This window comes from Astatotilapia calliptera, chromosome 8 (genome assembly GCF_964374335.1).
Source record: "Astatotilapia calliptera chromosome 8, fAstCal68.1, whole genome shotgun sequence".
Taxonomy (NCBI): domain Eukaryota; kingdom Metazoa; phylum Chordata; class Actinopteri; order Cichliformes; family Cichlidae; genus Astatotilapia; species Astatotilapia calliptera.
This window is the reverse complement of record NC_137429.1, coordinates 9,576,712-9,598,701: the sequence shown is the minus strand read 5'-3', so window position 1 is coordinate 9,598,701 and position 21,990 is coordinate 9,576,712. Positions and strand designations below refer to the sequence as shown.

Genomic DNA, 21,990 nt, shown 5'->3' with positions numbered 1-21,990 from the left:
TTGAATGAACATTAGCTATATGTTGTAGTTGGAGATAGATAACTAAAGCCCCTTTGCCATTCGCCACGGATCGCCATGACTTGATTTGGATTGACTGGTTTTCCACTACAATCTGGTACTAGCGAATGTGCGTGGTTGTCGTGACAGAAACATGTCCGAGCGTCCCACAATGTTATTAATATGGCACACGAACTCTACAAAAAAGGTGGACGTCAAGTGAAACCTGCTGCTCGGTCTGTGACTTTTCGTCTGACTGGGGGACCATGGCGTTGTTTTAACCATTTCCTTAGTTGCTGGGTTTCAAAAATGGCTGTTTTAATTTTCATGAACGAGAGGCTTTCTTGACTCATCGAGTGATGCTACTGACCAGCCAGTCAGTGGCATGCAGTCTGATGATGTCACACTTTAGTGCCTGCTGGGATCGCTTGGAACCCCAGTTGAGCGGGTACTAAAAAAGTATCTGGTACCAGCTACTATGACCTAATGGAAAACGCTGAAAACCGTGGCGAACCGTGCTGAGTTGATCCAAGTAGGTACTAATGGAAAAAGGGCTTAAGACTAAACTAAGTAAACAGATAGATCCCCCCACTCCCCGTCCCATTTTCAGCAAATGCAGAATCACCCATCTGGGATTATTTTGGTTTTAAACCAGGTTACATCAGTGAACTGAAGGACTTAAACAAAGCAGGGAGATGAAGGATGTTACCGCTTGCAGCCTCCAAATGAAAAGCAGGTACAGATATATGTTATCCAGTGTCAAATATGATTTCTGAATTGACATTGCTTGTCAGCCTAGGCCAGGGGTCGGCAACCTCCTCCTTTTTTGAAAAAAAAAAAAAAAGGAGACAGAAATTAGGGGAACAAGCAGTGATTTGAGCCAAATACTAGTCTTAGATTAGATTACATTTGTGCTTTGCAGGTAATTATTTACCAAGTTGAATTCTCAAGGCACAACATTAAATTAGCAGTTATGAACTCAGCCAGTCCAGTCTCTCATAGCCACTATATTCATCCAGTAGCTCATCCATTCTGTAGACATCGTGTTTTTTGAGTTTGCAAAAGATTTTCCATAAGACACAAAAATAATTTAATATTCAGTTAAGCCTAGCTAAAAGAAATCTTTTGTGCTCAGTTGCAGTGCCATGTTTTTGTTCTTGGACTATGATCATTAAGTCTGCTGTGTGCAAAGAGGGCCATTGAACAAGTCAGTAGAACGCCAGGTCTGAAGGAAAAAAAACAGTATAGAGCTCCACAAAATCTGTGACTTAATACAGTTTGCATAATGGATCCTGGATCACGCTACCCCTATCATTGTATATTAACCACTGCCCTTCTAAGCAGCAATAATATCAGTAATTGGCAATCTAATAGGGGGAAGAGAGGGCAACTGGATTATGAAGAAGATCACCTAAATCATTAATTAAAATATATTCTTTTTCTCTTACATTGGACCTTTCATCCATCCATTCTCTGTCTGAATCAAACGTTTTAGCTTCCTCTGCTCTCCATTTAACCCGTCTTTCTTGTGATTGGCTGCCCCTCCCAATGTGGGTGGGTGGAGCTTCTGTGCTCACAGCCCAGGGTTCAGCAGTCTGAAGCCTGAGATTTTGCATCATAGGAATTATTTGCACATATATTGACATTATTTGGTCGCTTTCAAGAAAATAAGCAAAATAGACCACTTTAGTGTGTACGAATTATTGAAACCTCGGCAGAGTTTGCAGTACTTAGAGCAGATCAGTGACAAAAACCGAAGTGTACAGTAATACACAGTGAGACCCAGCACAGAGTACAGCCAAATGGCATACTTCCTGCTGTTCAGAAGAACACTGAGGCATGTGTACCTCAGCTCCATCTTTCTCACTTCCTCCGCCCTTCTGCTGCCTCTCTCATCCCATCTCGTCATCGCTCCATCTCTGTCGTATGTGCGCTGTTATCCGCATCCCCTCTGCTTCCTGTTCTCTTTTGTCTTCCACCACCTCTCCATCTCCCCGGGACCCAAGCGCTGGTTCCTGCTTTGTGCTGCTGGTGAAATATTAACCAGGACTTTGATGCTTATTAATTGTCCCACTCAGTAATTGAGATGCTCTACGGAGCCCATCCCCATGGTGACAGTGACAGCCCCGTCCCCTTGGTGACAGTCACTCACCCACAGACACATCAGAGATAGAGAGAGAGAGATGGGTAGGTAGGAGCTTTTTTCTTTTGGTGGGGGGGGGGGGGGGGGGGGGTCAGGGGGTAAGAAAGGGCAGAGAAAAAAGCAAGAAAAGCAGTGTTTTAGTTCTTTTAGAAGGAAGAGTGATTCAAACTCAAGGCCTTCAAAGGTAGAGAGACTTAAAGGGTTCCCTTGTGCTGCGTGCCCACTCTTCAAGGGAAATTCCACTTTACTCACCAGCATAATTATGCCGATGATGTATTCAGGTAGTCGGTGAGACACGACATTACAGCATCGACCACTGGGCTCTGTAAATCAAGCCTCAGGCAGGTTTGGACAAGTTTTACTCAGTAACAAAACAGTAATTAATCATTCGTCACAAAATAGAGTTGCTGTTTAGATCGTCAGCGTAATGTACCGTTTAGGACACACAGGTTAGTTACACCGCCATTTATGTATTGTTTTCTGTTCAGTATAGCAGCTGTGTTTATTATTTCGTGACTGAAATGCTTCACTGGAATATGTTTGAAAATTCAAAATCTGTCAGTGGGATTGACTCGCCCCAAGTGGCCATTAGAGGATCTGCAGTTTTTTCAGCCCTGCAGTTTGGTGGTTTTACTTCACATACACTGCAGAGGAAATTCTGTTGCTTTCTCCATTATTAGCAATTATTACAGTATTGACTGTAAGCTCATATATAGATTTAGGGTGGGTTGCTTTTTTTTAACAGAAGAAAAAAGAAATAATCAGAATCAGAATCAGAATACTTTATTGATCCCTGGGGGAAATTATTTTACGGATCAGTTTATTAAGTCTGTTGGCATCTGCGACCCTCAGCCTGCTCCCCCAGCATGCAACAGCATAGAGGATCACACTGGCCACAACAGACTCATAGAAAATCCTCAGCATTTTCTGGCAGATGTTGAAGGACCTCAGTCGCCTCAAAAAATAGAGACGACTCTGGCCCTTCCTGTAAAGTGCTGTGGTGTTTTTAGCCCAGTCCAGTTTATTGTCAATGTGTACTCCAAGGTATTTATAGTCCTCCACAATGTCAACACTGACCCCCTGGATTGAAACAGGGGTCAAGTGTTTCCTGGTCTTCCTGAAGTCCACGATCAGTTCCTTGGCCTTTGCCACGTTGAGCTGCAGATGATTCTGCTCACACCACGTGACAAAGGAGTCGACCACAGCCCGGTACTCTGTCTCATCATCCCTGCTGATGCATCCAACCACTGCAGAGTCATCAGAAAACTTCTGAAGATGGCAGGTCTCTGTGCAGTGGCTGAAGTCTGTGGTGTAGAGGGTGAAGAGGAAGGGGGAGAGGACAGTCCCCTGTGGTGCCCCTGTGCTGCCCCTGTGAACAAAGAACAAAGAAATAATGTCTACAAAAAAATGATACCATGGAAATCTTATTCTGTAAAATAATTTACTCTGAGGCGCTTACATATTTGTGGCAGAGGTTTAGAGTCAAGGGGTGTACGCACAGGAAATAATTCACAGTGATGTGAGCAGAGACCAAGCGATGATGGGCAAAATAACCACTGCTGATATGTTTCTCAATTGAATTAAACAAATACCAATGACAGTGAAGGATATTGTAGATTCGTGTCCAGCGGGGTGGTGGACACGCCAACAGTTGCTTAGGTAATTAGAGATTACCTAGGCAACCAGAAGCTTGAATTACCGTTAGCGATTGACCGTTATTGCAAAGCAATGTGCAGAGAACAAATACTTACATTTAGTAAGTTACTTACATTCACAGGGAGGTGCACAATAGCTTACAGCTCAGGTTACGTTGTAAGGTTTCAGAATGGTTTCCACTTGCACTCATTCTTCCAAAATTTCTCCACCAAAGCGATTCTATCTCCAGGTAAAAACTCCAGGTACTTTCGAGTAACACGTTACCATCACCTTGTTTCCTGCTGTTCTGGCCCTGCTCACACTTAGAAATGGTGAAAAAAGAGCCTCATTTTCTTGAAGCCTGAAAGGCGTCCAGACTGCAGAAACAGCTCTGCTATTGGTTGAAAGTTACTTTGGCTCTGTTCTTCTAAACCTCCACCTCTCCTCACTGTCTCCCAGCTGTTAACAGCCTGTTACCCAGCATGCCTTTCACTTTATTAATGTTACAAGCTGTTTATGTTTGACAGATTATTTTTTACCGTGACGTTTTGCCCTTATGATTGTTGTGCATTATTTTATTTTTTATTTTTTTTGCAGCAGCGTTTTTATTAAATTTTAACACAATACAGCCATAAATCAGAACATCTTGTACGTTTAAAGTATTTTCAAGCTTTTTTGCCAGAAAAAGAAAAAGAAAAGGAAAACACACACACAGAAGGGCGAGGCTTCTGTTTTGCAGCTTCACAAAACAAAAAAAAGAAAAGAAGAGCGGAGGGAAACATCCTCAGTTTGTTATATATTCAAATTCTCGACATGAAGGATGATGAAGGGCGTCCATATATTCTCAAAGGTCTGGTCAGCAACATTTGATTTATCTATTGGTGGTGCTCAGTCTGTGACTGGACTTTCATAACAATGCAGTCAGTGCTTTTTTTTTGGAATAGTCAAACTAAAAATTGCTCATTTTTACTTTAATTATGTTTTTTTCTGAAACAATCTCAAGAGGTAACATTTCAGATCCTACAAGATCCATTTAGTGATTGTTTTTTTTTGTAATGATGCTTTAAATTCTTCATAAGATTATCTGGTATTATTTTTTATTATATTTATTCAATAGTTGTGGATTATTAATTGTGGTTTTATATTACTGTATTTAATTCTAATAACAACAAGGAGTGAGTGTGCACAGTTGCAGGCTGTAATATTCAAGTCAGGCTGGCTATCCGGTTGTTCAGTCTGACGTCACTAGCCGTGTCTGGGCCTAAACTCCGCTGCAGGTCCATATATCAAACGATCACTATGGCATTACTGAGAGTTGAAAAACTGTCTAAAGTCTTTCATCTTTAATAAAATGATCAGCGTTCTGCTCTACCAGGTGTAACAATTGAGTTTAACATCCAGGCATCCATGAAAACGGAATTTATTTAACAGAGTTAGAAGTTAGCAGGAAGTTAGCTCGCTAGCTTCTATCTAAATACAATATAGCATGTCCTGACTGCGGGGTTTTGGAAACAAATTAAAATGTACAGCTCTGTTATCACTTCCAACATAAATGAAGACAGAAAACTAAACAGCAGTGACGTTTGTAGGGTCACTGAAGTTTGGCTAGCTGGTATATAATGATGTGCTACGTGACCATTAGCGACACAGCTGTGTTAGCATAATATAAACAAGCTAACTTTTTTTTTCCACTCGATAAAAGTTAATGTGAGTGTTCTCGGTGGTCAGGAACAAATGTAATCGCATGGCAGGATGCTGTAAAAGGACCAAACTTCAGCCAGGAGAACAACTGAGATAATCCATCCACAATACGAGGTTAGTCATTCATATACTGCTGCATGGGCTGGGCTGTAGTTACATCGTAAGGTTTTAAAAACTGAGCTTAAATAAATGATTAGCGGTAATTAAAGCCGAGGGAGGTCAGTGATCACTGACTGTTTTAGGAGCTTTTTTTTTTTTTTTTTCTTCTTTTTTTTCTTTTTCTTTTTTTTGCCTGTCCCGTTTGGCTCTTTTGCCATCAGAATTGTTGTCTAAAGGCAAAGAAAGATGCCCAACGGATTTACTTTACCAAATTGACCATCCCAGCCTTGCCGTAATGGTCCATTTGATTCACCTTTTATTGTTTATTTTATTTTCACTTACTGAATATGGGACAGACTTGACTGGGGGAAAGAAGGGGAGAAAGAAAGAGGGAAAGAGAAACAGCTGAGAAGAGGGATGGGGGAGAAGGGCAAAAACCAAAAACCAACAGAATGAGCAGAAAAAAAAAAAGAAGAAAAAAAGAAAAAAAATGCATATATCAATCACCTGGGTCACCTGCTGAGAAAGAAAAAAGAAAACAAGCAGAAGAGAACAAATAGAATAAACAACATCACAATGATATATGGGAATATGACAGTAAATACTAAATATTAAACATTATTGTGCAGCACATAAGAGCAACAGAACACAGTGTGCTTTGAGGTAGGAGCCAAAAAGGGTGTAGTTTGTGTGTGTGATCACCCGTGTGTACACCTGTGAGCATGGACGCGCTTGTTTTTTGTTTTTTAAAAGGTTCCTTCATGTAATGATCTGCTAGAGGGTGTGGGGGGCCACAGCCCCGTCCTCCAGGGCATGAAGCATGAAGGAGCTTTTTGAGATTAAATACAAGAAAATACATAACATTAAACATCAAACAACACAAAAGCCATAATAACACAGACTACTTTAGGCCCGGAAGTAGGATTCGTCACGTCATCACTTAACGACCGGATTATTACCACCAGCTTATCGCTTCCTTAGCAATTAAAAAAAAATAGCTCCTGGTAGTGTTTTTTAAAAAAAGTTCTCAGTTGACAGAGAAAACAGAGTTGGTGCAAAGGTAGCAAGACGAGTCTGAGGAGGGGGAAAACAGTGGTGATGACTGAGAGAGGACAGGAGATGAGGCGTGGAAGTAAGCTCTGTGTACATGTAAACATGTCAGGCTGGAGGGCGAAGCTGCGAGGCTGCTGGAAGCTTCTGAGACGTGATGACCACACAGTGTAACGTTTCCTCGCTGGGACACGGGCCACGTCAGATGTCAGCCAGCCACTGTTTGACACTTGGCTTCAGCACAGATACACTCACATGCTCCAACACAGCAGCCGGGATTAAAGACTGAAGGGCTACAATTGGAGACCGACCAACATCCGTTTAAAAGATGGTTTAACCAGTTTAAATTCTTTTTTGTTTTACAACTACGAAGCCAAATATTTTAGTACAACATGTTTTATAGGCTCCGTTTATGCCTGCCAGAATTTATTGCATTGCATATTTCTAAGAAATCTTAAACAAGTGACAAATTCAGATGGTGTAGAGTTTCAGAATTTGTTATATTAGTGTAAATATTGAACTTATAACCATTTTATGTCAGCAGCAACGGCTTTGCAGTTGTTTTTTCATCTCAATCTCAAGAGCGCCTGTCAGGAAATTTCTTCACAATTGACTCTAAGGCGATCTGATCAAAATGTTAATGTCGCAGGTCAGGGAGAAGAATATATATCTTGGCTGTGACAGGGAATCCTATTTGCATGAACGATCCTTTTCTGTGGCTACCTCTAAGTACAGTTCCTCTTCTACTTTTTTTTGCCTATGGTGTGCCACAAGGTTCAGTTTTGGGGCCTTTATTGTTCTTGCTGTATTTACTTCCTCTTCAACACTTATTCAGCACTTTTAAGGACATTTTGTATCACTGCTATGCAGATGATATTCAGTTATATATCTCCTTTAAGCACCATGATGTTTCCAAGCTACAGATTTTGCATAAGTGCATAGACTCCATTAGAGGTTGGATGGCTGGAAACTTTCTTCAACTAAATGAGGAGAAGACTGAAGTCCTTGTTTGTGCTCCTAAAAATTTTGTACCTAGTGTTATGGAAAACTTGGGTCCACTTGCTACATTTGCCAAACCGTCTATCAGGAAGCTTGGTGTTACTATTGACTCAGCTCTGACTTTGGATGCTCATGTAAAATCTCTGGTTCGCTCCTGTTTTTATCACTTGAGAAACATTGCTAAGCTGAGTCCCATTGTATCGCGCTCCGAATTGGAAGTTGTCATTCATGCATTTGTTTCATCTCGTCTGGATTATTGGAATTCTTTGTTTACTTGGAGCATCTTTGGAGCATCTGCAAGTTGTACAGAACGCTGCTGCAAAGCTTCTGACCAAGTCCTCCAAGTACTCCCATGTCACACCCCTGCTGATTCAGCTGCACTGGCTCCCCGTTAAATTCAGAATCCACTTTAAGGTTTTGACCTTGACTTTCAGGGCTCTGCATAGACAAACACCAACATATATAAGTGAACTTTTACATCCATACATTCCCAGCAGGTCCCTGAGGTCATGTCACCAGAGCTTGCTGGTTGTCCAACACACGAGGCTGAAAACAAAAGGCGACAAAGCTTTTGTAACTGTGGCCCCCAGATTGTGGAACTCTCTCCCTTTGAGCCTGAGATCTGTGGACTCTGTGGTCGCTTTTAAAAAACAGCTAAAAACTCATCTTTTTAAACTTGCTTTTGGTTGATTTTTATTTTTAGGTTTTAGCTTCTGTGAAGCACTTTGTGATTTTTATCTTGAGAGGTGCTATATAAATAAAATTTTACTTACTTACTTACAGAATTACACCCAGTTTGTAAATCAAAAATGTATCGATTGCACAAATGTGGACAAAACATCATAATTTCATAATTTACCACTTTTTTGCAGCAACATAAGTCAAGCTTTGGCTACAACTTATGTTGTGTATGCTATCAGAATCAAGCGTGTTAATCCACAGAAGGAATTTGACTTACTCTCAAAAAACGTAGACACAAATGGTGACTGTGTAGCCACGGAAGAACAAAAGATTTTTGGCTGTATACATAGTTCTTTCCACAGATTTTAAATCCAGTTGTGCCAAAGTGAGGTTGTATTGCAAATGTGTTAGTCGGCGTGCAAATGTCACGGATATATGTGGTATTCAGTTGCACAAAATATCACAAAGCTAAAAAACCCCCCACAAAAGTGCAGTGACTCAGTAAATCCATTGAAGACAAGGCGCGGGGTACAGTAAGGCAGTCTCCCACAGGAACTAGCAGATAAGCGGGGGAGGAGCTGCATCAAGAGAAGACAGGAAAATGCTAATTAAGTTGGTTGACTAATGGGTTGTTAGTTTGTAGTAAATCTTTTTCAGTGTGTGCGTGAATTTGCCCCATGTGCCTGCTTTCAACATTAGATAGCCATAAAAAGTCTAGATGAGCTGTAGCTGCAGTAGGTAGCAAAGCAGAACAGAGCCATGAAGTCTGTTACCCGGAAGGGGCGTCCACATAGGTAGCCCTGCTTTGTTGCTAATGGTTGTTTGCTCCAGTTAGAGTTTCAGGCCCGGGTTGCCTAGGTAACCTTTTGGTAATTAATTTAGCACCTTGTAATATGTCAGTCATCAGTATTTCACTGTCATTGGTAGTTGCTTCAGTCACTCGCCTTGACGTTTAGTCCTGAGCATCGCCTCCGTTTTCTTCACTGTCGTTTAAAGTTGCAGAATTTGATTTTCTGTGCTCACTGGTAACCACGTTGCTGCGAACTGGGGGATGCAATTCTCTCTGAACGAAATCAAGGACAAACATGAAAGTTTTAGTTTTCCAAAGTTCAGCGTTACACCGGGAAGGTTGGTGTCAATATTGTCTCCCATTTCTGCAACCAACGTTAGGGTAACCAACAAGTATGTTAAAGACAGCTTGTAATTACCGAGTATGGTATTTGGCACATCTAAATTTGACATTTCCTTAGATGGGGAGGAGGGCCAAAAAATATTTTTGTCCTTTAGTGGATGTCAGAGTCGTAAAAAGGTTAAGAACCGGTGCCACTTTGAGGGAATGAACTGCCGGAGGGTTAAAAATAGAAAACACTAACAAGTCTTGCTAGCCTCTTTTGCGCCATCTGCTGCTACCTCCCAAAAAAGATGCAGTTTGCAGAAAGTTATAAGATGAAAACAACTGAGATCCACCTTTTTGACTTTATATATTTTGTTGCCTTAAAAAAAACAAAAAACATCCAAAGTTAAAAATATCCTTGAGCACTAACATAATCCTATAGTCACAGAGGCAGCATCATGACACCGTCACCTTGTTCCCCGCCTTTCCACTTTGTCTCTTTCAAGACACGATTATCGTCACAGCCACAGCCACAGCCACATTGTCATTATGCCTTTCTTTACTCCTGACCCCCAGACTCCCATTCCCTCACAATCGCTGTTTGTGGACAATGACATCATGGGCCCCACCCCTCGGTGACCTGCTGGTTAAGTAGGACAGTCTGGATTTAAGATATACGCTCACATACAAAGAGAAATATGGTGCACTGCCCACTAAAGCCAAATCAGGACAACCTTTAGTGTGTATGTGTAGGGTGTATGTTTGCTGAGGGTGTTTAATTTATGTTTCCAGTGAAAGGGAAGAAATGGGAAGGTGAAATGCACACTCCTTGTCTCCTCTTTCTGTGTGAAACCAGGAGTGCACCTGTATTTCTCTGCCTGTTTTAGCCAGTTTTTCTATGTTATGTATGACTTTAACCACAGTTTTGGTTGTTAAATGTCTCTGAAACTATTGCTTTGGTAGTAAACCCCTTCCTTACACAAGCAGCACATTCATTTGTGTTTCCTTCTGGTCCCAAACTGGGATCCTTCTTACATCTTTTACATGTAAGGTGAATTTATAAACCACTACACTCTGGAGACACTAGGCGGAGTTGCGTTTCAATGTCTCGCCATGGGTGGACCTCTGAGAACTGTAGTTACACAAATAACCAAAAGTTATATTGCTATTTTTCTCCATTTAAGAATTCTAATCTTATCAATAATAAGCAGGCTTTTTTTTTCAGTTATTATAATAAAAGTAGTTAGCACAGAGTTTATGAACTCATTGGTATTTAATAAAAAATGTCCTGAAAAATAACAGGAAAAAGTATAGACTTAAGTTAAGTAAGGTAACACAGTGATTATATGTGTGTGTCGTTCCCCAGAGGCCCAGTACTTCCACTTTTTGGGAATTATCTGATTAACAGTGGAGAGTAAGGTCACAAATGAAACTACTCACACGGTTGTGTAATCAATTTTAAAAAAAAAGGTCTGGCAGTTTTATACTTTTGAGTACTCACACACAGACGACTCTTGTACGGCAGCAAGTTATTATTTTTTTACTCAGTTTTTAAATTTAATATTCTAACTATAACATTTGAATTACTGAGTGCTAGAAATTCCACTCGGTGGATTTTATTTTGGTTTGTATGGAGCAAAATTTCGCCAGCTCCTTATCCTCCTTTATCAGACAAATATATAAATTGGCATCAAGGTTCTCGTTTAGCTGTGCCAGGAAGTAAATTTAAAAAAATAAATAAATAAATAAATTATGGACATGTTGTGAAGCTGTTAGTTTGCCAATTTTCCTATCATAACTATTGCTTAAGAGCATGAAGGTGTTATCAAAAAATCTTACACCTCAATTGATGACACCTCGTTTTTCATATGTGAGAGTCTAAACAAAGGTTTAAAGAACAAATGTAGTGTTTACATGAAAGCTGCCTTTTCAGGAGCTGGTTTAAAAGAGGAGGACCTTCAAAAAGAGCGATGTCTTATATTTAATTGGATATTTCTCCCCAATCGTGCAGCCACCTCGTGCGGCTTGAATTTTTATGAAGTGTGTTTTCATCCAACGGTGACGGCTGTCTGATCTACGGGGACTGCTCATCAGACTGTCTGGATATCACGCACATATCTGGAGTGGTTGTGATCTCTTAAGATGACTGAACGGGCTGGATGATTTGATGGGGAACATCAACTGTTGTAAATCTAATTGGCCTCCTGCCTGACGCTACGGGATTGTTGGAGCGTTGGGTTGTGGTGAGGGGCGGGTTTTGTTGCAGTCTGAACGCAGAATGAGAATCTCTCCCGTCCTCCAGCTTTACCTTCGCTCCGCCGCCGCCACAGCTCGGCTCTTCTTACATTATTAGCCGTCTGTGATGTTACATTAAAGATGCATGACTCTCATGCTGTCTCACTCAGCGGGGGCCTCCTGTGTGAGTTGAGTTGCTGTTAGAAAGAGGGCCAAACACACAGACACGCACAGACACACACATGTTATCGTGTGAATGCGGTCGAGCTCTCTCAAAGCCGAAATTTGTTATTTGACAGATGGATGTGGGAGGCTGTCACTGAGACTAAATGCTCCTGAGAGAGACACAGAGAGCCGTCTGGCTGGACAGAGATAGTGAGCTAGCTGGATGGAGAGTGGGAGGGGGTTAGCTCCACAGTATTGATATAATGCAAGCTTTGAGTGCCCTGTCTGCCTGGTTGAGTGCTTGTCGGTGCTGCTGCATATGGTGTGTGTCTTTTATTGTAGCAGTGTATTTTTGTGTTTGGAGAGCGAGGAGATGGAACCGATGCGAGAGAGTTAAGACTGTACGTGTGTTTAACGCTAACGTCTCTCTGAAGTCCATTTTAAAATCCCCAGACGCCTTGAGAGCTCAACCACACTCTGCTTCCTGTATGTGTGAGTGTGTGTGTGTGTGTGTGTGTGTGTGTGTGTGTGTGTGTGTGTGTGTGTGTGTGAGAGAGAGAGAGAGAGAGAGAGAGGGCTTGTGAAGCTATCTATCTCTCTGGCTGTATCAGTGTCCTAATTGGACTAACAAGATTAATGAGGCGAACTAGATTCTCCGGCTCTCCCTCCTCCCATCTTTTGTTGGTGAGGCGGGGAACCTCGGTGTTGGTGTGTGGTTGTGCACGCAGGAGGTTAAATCCAAGTCACATTACAATTCATTTAACAGGGCTGGTGATGTGGATGCAATCTCCTGTCACAGTAATGTAAAGTTATTAGTGCTTAAGTGGTCAGTCGATTAATCAGTTGGAGAAAATTAATAAACAGATTGTTCTCTCCACGCTTTGACGCTTAATCGGCTGAACAGTTAATGATGTAACCAGGAAAATAGCCGGTGATAATTACTTGAGCCATAATATAATAAAGTTTGTGAAGAGACAAGCTTATTCATAAATAACCTAATACAAATGTCAGTTTTGGCCTAACTTGTCAATTAAACTCAAATAATCAAGGTATGTCCTTAAAAAAATAAAAATAAAGATACAGATGATTGGTATTACCTGTAATTAACAAGTAAAAAAGTAGAAATTAAGCTACATTAAAGAAACATATGGCCTATTGCCTAGGATAGGATACTGTCACCTCTTATCTCATTATAGCCTTAATGTGATCTGATCCATCGCTACATAATCAGCCAACTTTTCCAGCTTTGTTTATCATCTATTATGAAGACAATATGATTAAAAAAAGAGACAATAAGGAAGGAAAGACACAATCTGGGATGATTCTTCACCCATGACACTCGTCATTTGAGTCACTGTTGATATAAAAACATCATCAGAAACAGAGCAGGGCGTTATATTCTGAAAACAACCAGCATAACTGGCAAAAACAACATTTTAGTGGCAAAAAAATATTAGATTTTGCTTTATTAGAGGATTTTTTTTAACATGCTAGCCTCTAGGTAGCCTTTAGAAGGGTAATGCAAGCCTCTGTAGTTAATGAGATGTTTACAAACATAACGTTACTCAGCTTTCTGAACTAATGAGGTTTTTCAGTCATGTGACCTTTGCTTGTCTGCCATTTTGGACTTGTGACAGCTATGTTGACAGTGTAGGCTCAAATAAGTAAAGCCCCGTTCACACATGTCAGTGACCCTCTGGCAATCACATGTTGCTAGGGGAAAACGTGTATTCCCCAGTCAGTTAGCCAAAGCCTTCTTATGATTGTTTTGGTTGCTAGCATGTTGAATGGAAGAGAAGGACTTGTCTGGAAACAAGCTAGCTACTCTCTGTAGTTGCACCTTATAAAACATGTTGGCAAAACTTTTTACTTAGAAGGAGAGCCTTAGCTTTTCGGTTGGAGTCACATTATTTCAAGTTGTCTTACGCCTCGGCTAGCAGTTAGCAATTATTTGCACAGGATCATAAAAGAAAAAACGAAATGCAACTGTGGAAATATGCTAGCTACCATTGCCAACCTGTTGTTTCCCTAGCACATGGTGGCGTCACATCCTAGACAACAGCGGCAGACAACTCTCAAGCAAAGAGTGTGTGATGCCATGTGAGAAACCTCAATAATACTAGTACAATTCTGTTACAACTACATTACAGAATTTGGATGTGTGAAAGAATGCTTGTAGCACACAAAGGCACACTTGGTGTCAAAATGTTCCCATTTTTCTGGCCTCACTTTTACATTAAAGGCTCAGTTTTCAGTAGATTCTGAATTATTCAACCTGATGGTAGTGAGTAAGCCTACAACATGTTGCAGCTTTAAATTTGTATTTTATTTATTTAATTTTTTTTCTAGCAACAAAATTAATGAGGTAATACCAAGTCAAAAAAGAGCAAGTTATTATTTTTCCTCCTGATGTTGTCAGAGCTCAGGTTGGTATAACAACCCAAACCTGACCAAATTATTTCTGAGATACTGCATGATTAAACTCACTGATAAGCCTATTGATGCAGTACAATGCTCTTGTGGCTTCGTGAATAGCTCGAGGGATCTTTCATGGTTCAGAATAGCAGACTCGTGTTACGTTTGTTTAGTCATGAATGGACTGCTGGGCGTTTCGGCATGACACATTTGGGGTGGCTGTAGCTCAGGCAGTAGAGCAGGTCATCTACTGATTGGAAGGTTGGTGGTTTGATTCCTGGCTTCCCCTAGTCTGCATCCCAAATTGCTCTCCGATGCATCCATTGGAGTATGAATGTGTGTGAATGTTACTTAGACAGCACCTAGAACAATGTGCTTGTGTGAATGGGTGAATGCACAAGTTGTGTAAAGCGCTTTGAGTGCTCAGAAGAGTAGAAAAGCACTATATAAGAACCAGTCCATTTACCATGACAATTCAAATAGAGGTGAGGTTATAATCATAGAAAACAAGAAGTGGTTAACTCTCATGTTTTATTGAGACAGGTGTGTTTGCTTGCTAAAGCAGTAAAAGCAGCAAAAGCCGTACTGATCTATTCTCCTTCAGTTTGAAGCAAAGCCAGCATTCACAGCGTCCATGATGAGTATTATTAGGCAGTTTGTGGTGTGTGTATTGTTCATATGCAGATACTGAATCACTGGTTTGTCTTACTGGGATATGGGAATGCAACTTTTTTGGGCGGTCACGTGATACCAAAATATTGGCTACGTTCAAGAACGATGTTGAGTTGTGTTGACTCACTTGTGGTTTGTGATTACCTCAAAAAGTTTTGCAAACAAAGAAACTGTTGGCAGAGAAAGCATGAAATGCATCCAGACTGTTGCAACTCATACTTTTAGCTTTCTCCATGCTACCTACGCTCACTCCCCAGCAGAACGAGATAAACTGAATTGAATTGTCCTGTTTTCACCTGATCCACTTTTTGAGGATGGGAATCGGTGGATCCCTACTAAGTCACCTGATTTGACTGAGACTGTTTTTAATATGAGTGTAAAAAAGGTCAGTAACAGATGTGTTAAAAGCCAGAAGCCTCATAAAGCCTCAATTATACTCATCACGGATGTGGACAGCTAGAAACCCGACAGCCGAGTAGTCATTCCTGTTATACTTCTTTCAAGTCCGTTTGAAATTCGCTGCCTGGGTGCATGTGTGGTTGGTACATTGGTAATGTAAATTCTATGCAGACAAGTCCGTGTGGTCCCAAAAAAAGCAGGCATACGAACATGGAAAGCATAAACCCTGCTTAAGCCAGAACTGGCCCATCATAAGCTCCAGTCTGGCCGTCTCGATGGTTTTGCAAAGTGTAAAAACGACAGCGAAGGGGGGTTGGGGATTGGACTTATCACTGTACAGTATTTTGAACCAGGAAATATTGTGTTGTTAAAGGTACAGTGTGGAAAATCATTCTCACAATTCAAGTGCATATTCCTTGCTACAGTGGTCGCTGTGGGAAAAACCTGCTTTAGAAATTGAATGTTAGGTGATCGTTCTAAGGGTAATGCCCAAAGTGCTTTTTAGACTACAAGTCACATTCATCTACTACAAACAGTGAGCTATTTATTAATTGGTGGACCCTTTGATGGTAGCTTTGCATGACTCGAGGACCAAAATAATGCATTTTTAAAAATCTTATAATGGGCCTTGGTTCAGTGGCCCCATAATGTACTGATTTACACATTCAACTATGAAGTGAGGAAGGAGGAGACACGAATACCTTTGGGGGAGGTCATCTGGTGTAAAACTGCCAAATCAAACATGCGGTGCTACCTGCTGTGGTGACCCATTGTGAATGAGGGAGCAGCTTCACTCAGCCTTGGTTCAGCTTAATTGTCAGCCTACTTTGCTCTGTGTGGCTGTCCCCAGGCTTGCAAGGGTTGCGATGAAGTGTTATCCTGACCTTAAACGACCATATTAGAGATATTCATTTAGGTCATGCAGATCCAGGAGTAGAAAAAACCCGTTTTAATCAGAGTGTTTAGAGCACCCTGCAGCCTGAAACTTCTTTGTTTGAAACTTTGGCCATGCTTCATGTAAGAATCCACTATTATGTTTAACTCCATTGACCTATAAATATTTCTAATTCCTTCAGATTACATGGATGTTTAACTTTACCGTAACAATCAATGTCATGACGATCTGTGGGAAGCGTTTAGATGACTCTACAATCTACAAGTAATGTGGTGATTTGGCCAAACTCTGAGGTTTGGATTTATGGTAAAAATGGTCGTATATAACAAAGCTGGTATAATTCTGGATGCCTAATTAACCATTGTGCATAGAATACTGTATCTGTCATGGCTTTTATTTATTGCTTTATAACTGCAATAAACTCTTCTTTTTTCATTTTTAAAGATACATGTGAGTGCATATATGGTCTAATTCATCCTCCAAAACTCATATCTGTGCAGCAGATGTATTTTTTGTATTTTAATTGATTTTGGATATGAAAAACGAGCTCGAAGGCACAGCATGGCTCAAGTGGCCAGTAACTGGCGATGTGGAAAGAGTGCCGTTTTGCAGGATGGCGTGCCATCCGAGCGCTAAATCAGTGATGGTGCTGTCCATTTGCTCCACTCTGTTCCAAATCACTCTGCGTCCATCTTTTGGCTGAAATCCCCGCTGAGATGCGCTGTTATGCAAGAGGTTACGTTTGGGGATTAGCACATCATTTTCAAGGGTAGACATGAAGAATCCAATGGCGTTTATAGGTCACAAATCCCCCGCAGTTGCTATGTGTTAGACACACAAAACAAAAGGATAATACTTGCACTCTCATATGTAGTACATCTTTCGAGTCTTTTAGCGTTTTTAGCTTGGGACAGTTTCCTTTACATTGGGATTTTCAATTAAAAATAAAATATATGTCAAAGAAATGCAGCAGATCCCCTGATATGACACCAAATGTGTGGCATTTTTCACATTTCTTGCTGTAAGAACAACTAAAATGCACGCAAGCTGGCCTTTTTATGTATTGTTCCATCTTTACTTGACATCAGTAGTACCATAAAATGACAGAAAAGCTGACAGGTCTTTGATGAAAGTCATACAGATGAAGAAAATATGAGCTTGAGAGTGAATCAAAAGAAAATGTAACACATTAATGAATTTATTTGCATGGGTATCTTTTAACTCTGTGAACCATAAAAATCTAAGCAAGCAGCATTTTTGTGATATTTTTAAGGGGACAGGAAATATGTAGGTTAAAAAAATGTGTCATGTTTGTTTGTTTATGTCATATTAGTCCAACTGGAGGCAGCAGGACTGTTAGTTTCTGTCCATGTAGCTCTGTGTGTGTTTCTCCACGCACTGTGCCTGATTGCTGTGGGATAGGATGTGTGATGTGTGGAGGTATGGACCCCCTATTTGTTTGTGTTCTTTGTGTCTCATGTTCAGCAATGCATGGAGTCCGTGTGTGCGTGTGTGTGCATGTGCGCTGCTGCCTCCTGTGTGCAAGTCTGACTGTTGCATAAGAGGATCTGCTGCTGTCCCAGAGCTTAACTAAGGATTTAAACCTCTCTTCCTCACTCTCTCTTCCTCACTCTCTCTTCCTGGGTCGTCTGCCTCTCCAGCTCGCTCTGTTGCACTTTCTCCCATCTCTGTGACTGCATGTGTGTTGTGGGCGGCTGGTGTTGAATAAGTCTCTGTGCGTATGCAGATCGCCCTTACCCATTAATATTTAAAAGTTTGAAACTGCCTCCCTTTTTGATGGCTGGCTTAACTCATTATAACATGTAATTTTTTTTGTTTTTAATAAAAATAATGATTGATGTGGTGATTTAATCAGCTGCGGTTTTGATTAATTCATTTAATTACACTGACTTTAATTTATTCATTTTATATAGAGGATGAATGGATTATAACTGTACTGTACATACATCTCATACTGCCTTCATTCCAGACGTCCTCTATCAACTAGTCGCTGTTTTGGCAACTCTAAATATCTTTGAGTATAAGAATAGACACTAATATCTTACCACATTTATAATGTGTAGATACCTTCAGAATTGGGCTTGCTGGTGATCTAAAAATAAAAGGTTTGGATGAGACTTGGATGCGATGTGACTTGTCCAAGATGCCAGTGCTGCAAATTTGTTCGCCATAAACTCACACAAGAGAATGTTTTGCCAAGGTGCTCATTGGACTCTGTGCTGAGGAAGGTTTTACTGGGCTGAGCTTTTTACTATCAAGAAATTCTCTACTATATTTATTTAAATTGCATTATGCAGCCATAAACATTTTGATTGCTGCTCTCTATAATAACAGCAATTTCCCTTACGTTAAAATGCAGGAAGTTAATATTAGAGCTTAATAATCGCCGTATGTAAATGATCTTGTGCTGCACACACTGGATGAGCAGTGTTATTTAGCAGGAAGGGACACTTGCTATTTGGTTTAGCCTAACTGTTACAGCAAGTCATTGCAAACAGTATGCTGCAAACACAGATGACAACCTGCTCATTTTTTAACCATTGATAAGCTGAAGTTTATACGAAATCTGACTGTATTCCATACAATGTCTGTTCCTTTATTTGCGTTACTAGTGAGTTGCCTTTAACCCATTTTTTTTCTATTTTGATGCCTTTATTTTCCTAAAGTTTTGAGTTTGGTTTTTCTGAGGTATTTTTTAGATCAGCAAAGTTGACTGAGGACCCAGTCAACCACTCGTCCAGATATAGGACCTCGTGTTTTTAAGCCTCGAGCTTGAAAGGTAACGATAGCAAGCTGCATACACACATAGCACATAGGCAACACAGAAACACTCATATCTACTAATTAGTACTAACATACTAGAATTTCAGTCATGAAAACTAATGCAGAAAGTTCTTCGATTGTCTGTATGACACAGTAATTTGTTAAGTAATGCTCCAAAAGGTCCAAAAACTCAATCTCAGTCTCTTTTATAAAAACACAGCAGTGAAAAATGTGACTTGAGTACATTTTGCAGGTACGTATCTTGATTGTGTGCAGTTTATCAGTGCAGTTGAGTTAAAATTGACAAGAAAACACAATCAAATGTCAGCAGTAATCAAGCTGTGATACTGTAGACTGTGTTGAAGTGAAGGTGGTGGTAAAGGTGATGATAATGATGACGGTGTGAGAATACCGATCACACTGGGGAACGTGGTGAGGGGCATGAAGAGAAGGCAGGAAATGGCTGTCCTGTCTTTTAGATAGTCTCAGAGAATAGCAAAACATATCCGTTACACTTCCTGAAGACACAGTCATGACCAAAGACCAAAGATATCCAGTTTCAATCACTTAAAAACAACCAAACCTCTCAATTAGATTTACCCAGACCGAATACTTTACTCCCATCTTCTCACTGGCCGACGCTCTTATTAATATTTTTGTACTAGAGAACACATGCATGTGACACTTGTATACACAGAAAACTTTCCAATGGAGAATCCTTTCATGCCGCTGCAGCTCCTGTTTTCTGTCTCGCCTGTCTTCAAACCTCATCTGTCATGCTCGGGAAGCAGATGTGAGTGCTGAAATCTGCTCGCATACACACATTTCTCATGAGACAGGTGTTTGGAAAGGGGAATGACAGACGAGCGGTGTTGAGGTTACATCTTCATCGATGGCTGAATTCCTTTCATACTTGATGTGTAAAGCGCCTAAGTGTGCCCAATTCATCTACCATCCAGCCGCACCTGGGTATGAATGGGCGCACCATGACTGGGAATAGCGTGAAAGGTTCACGCAAGCTTACCAGATTTTGGAGATCTGAGTCGACTGATATTTGATATGTAGTTGAACAGGAGCTATAGAGAATATTCAAACAAACGTAAAAATAAGAAAATACTTAAAATTGAGCCTAATTTAATGGTCGATGTCAAACATTGTACATGATCACAAACAGGGTGTATCAAATAAATAAATCAAATAAACGACTCATGTCTGTGCAACACAATACGATAAAAAAAGATTTATGCCCAAAGTACCATGCATTTTTGTTATATGAGCACATGGTAAAACATTAAATTTAACAGATTAGGGTCAAATTAAATTGATTTGATTGGTATACATTTAATTTTTACCAAGTGCATTCTCCTTAATGATTAATTATTTGAATAAATAAACCTTTGATTTTACTTTTTTTTTGTTGTTACTCAAAATTACTCAAAAGAATTATAATTGTAAGAAGGTGTGTAAAAGATGATTAATTAGTTTTAGTACAATTCAGCAACGATGGGAATGTTTAGTTTTCTGGTTGAGTTAGCGAGTACATGCATAGTATCACAAGCATCATAAGAAATGCACTACCTAAGTCAAACTTATGTCATGTTTGACTTCAGATTAATGTCAAAAACCCCTGAATTGGATAAATGGAATAAAATGGAAGGATGGAAGGATTCTCTAATCACCCCCAAAGACCTCAGCAGAAATGCTGAAGCTTTGTATTATGCTAAGCTCCATTTCATTTTACACCAGCTATTAACATGCGTTCTGTACTTTTACATCCTGCTTGAATGTGGTTGTTAAAGCAGCCACGTTATAAAGTGAAAAAGTGAATGCCGTCCTTGAATTTATTTATTTATTTATTTATTTTTGTTCTACACAAACGCTGCAAAGTGATGGAGACAAACTCACCTCGCCAAAGGCAAAAAAGGTTGAGCCAGTACAGCTGTATCACCTTCTGTGTGAAATTTGCTGCTCTACTTACCTACTTACCTAGCTGAAGGACGAATAAAGATAGTGGTGCCTTTGCATTGATTATATGTTGTTTACAATATATCTGAAAATGCAGATAATTGCTTACATATAATCTTTATGCATAATTGCATTTAATACCAGGAGTACATGGGGGCTAAAAGAGTGTAATCATAATAATATGGAGTGTCGGGGCGGAGTGTAATCTAGTCAAGATAATGACCTCTTGCATGTGCACTGGTGTGTTTGTTTGTGCTGGAGGACTGCCCCCGTGCCGCACTCACTGTTCAGTCGTGTTATTTCTTGCTGATTTACTCTCCGTTTCTTTCTTTCTTCCTCTACACAGATTGACTTGGAGCCGGAAGGGAAGGTGTACGTGGTCATTGATCTGTCCGGATCCTCCACTGAAGGTAAGATCACCACGAAGCACCATTATACAAAGAGGGAGAGAGAAATGCACAAAAATATGCACGCATGCACGCACACATGTGCAAAGCTGGCAGTAACAAACATGAAAAGGAAGAATTTATAACCGTCTTTTAATACAAATGTAGTTTTGTATAGTATAGTGCTTATCATTAGTGCCAACCCTAAAAGCCCTTACACACCGAGTGCATTGTAAAACAGCGGCACTCACTTTTATTTATATAGCACTAAATCACAACAACAGTTGCCTCAAGGTGCTTTAAGGTAAAGACAACAACACAATGATACAGAGCAAACCCCAGCAATCAAATGACCCCCTTATGAGCAAGCACTTTGATGACAGTGCTTCCAAATGCAGTCATCTGAATGGTCAGATCTTCTCATTCACATCTGAAAAATTGGTAAATATTATACATGAAATGTCTGGTATGTAAACACCTTTACGCTAACCTTAGGCAATCAGGATATTTTTGTTTAAGAGTGGCAGTCAGGGAACCCAGGAAATATTAATTGTAACTGATGCTCAAGAACTATTCAGTGTTCACTGTCTGTTTTGCCCTTCTCCAAAAGATAAGGGTAGGACTACCTGCGATGACTTAGACCTCACATGGCTGA

The 21,990-nt window shown here is 40.3% G+C and overlaps 1 protein-coding gene across 1 annotated transcript in view; it reads left to right on the top strand.

Annotated features, from left to right (window-relative positions):
* LOC113028244 (protein kinase C epsilon type-like) overlaps positions 1–21,990 on the top strand; it is a 53,357-nt gene that overhangs the window by 5,337 nt on the left and 26,030 nt on the right. Inside the window, exon 2 of the mRNA XM_026178356.2 lies at positions 21,296–21,359. Coding sequence (XP_026034141.1) covers positions 21,296–21,359 — 64 coding nt within the window. The remainder of the gene's footprint in view (positions 1–21,295; positions 21,360–21,990) is intronic.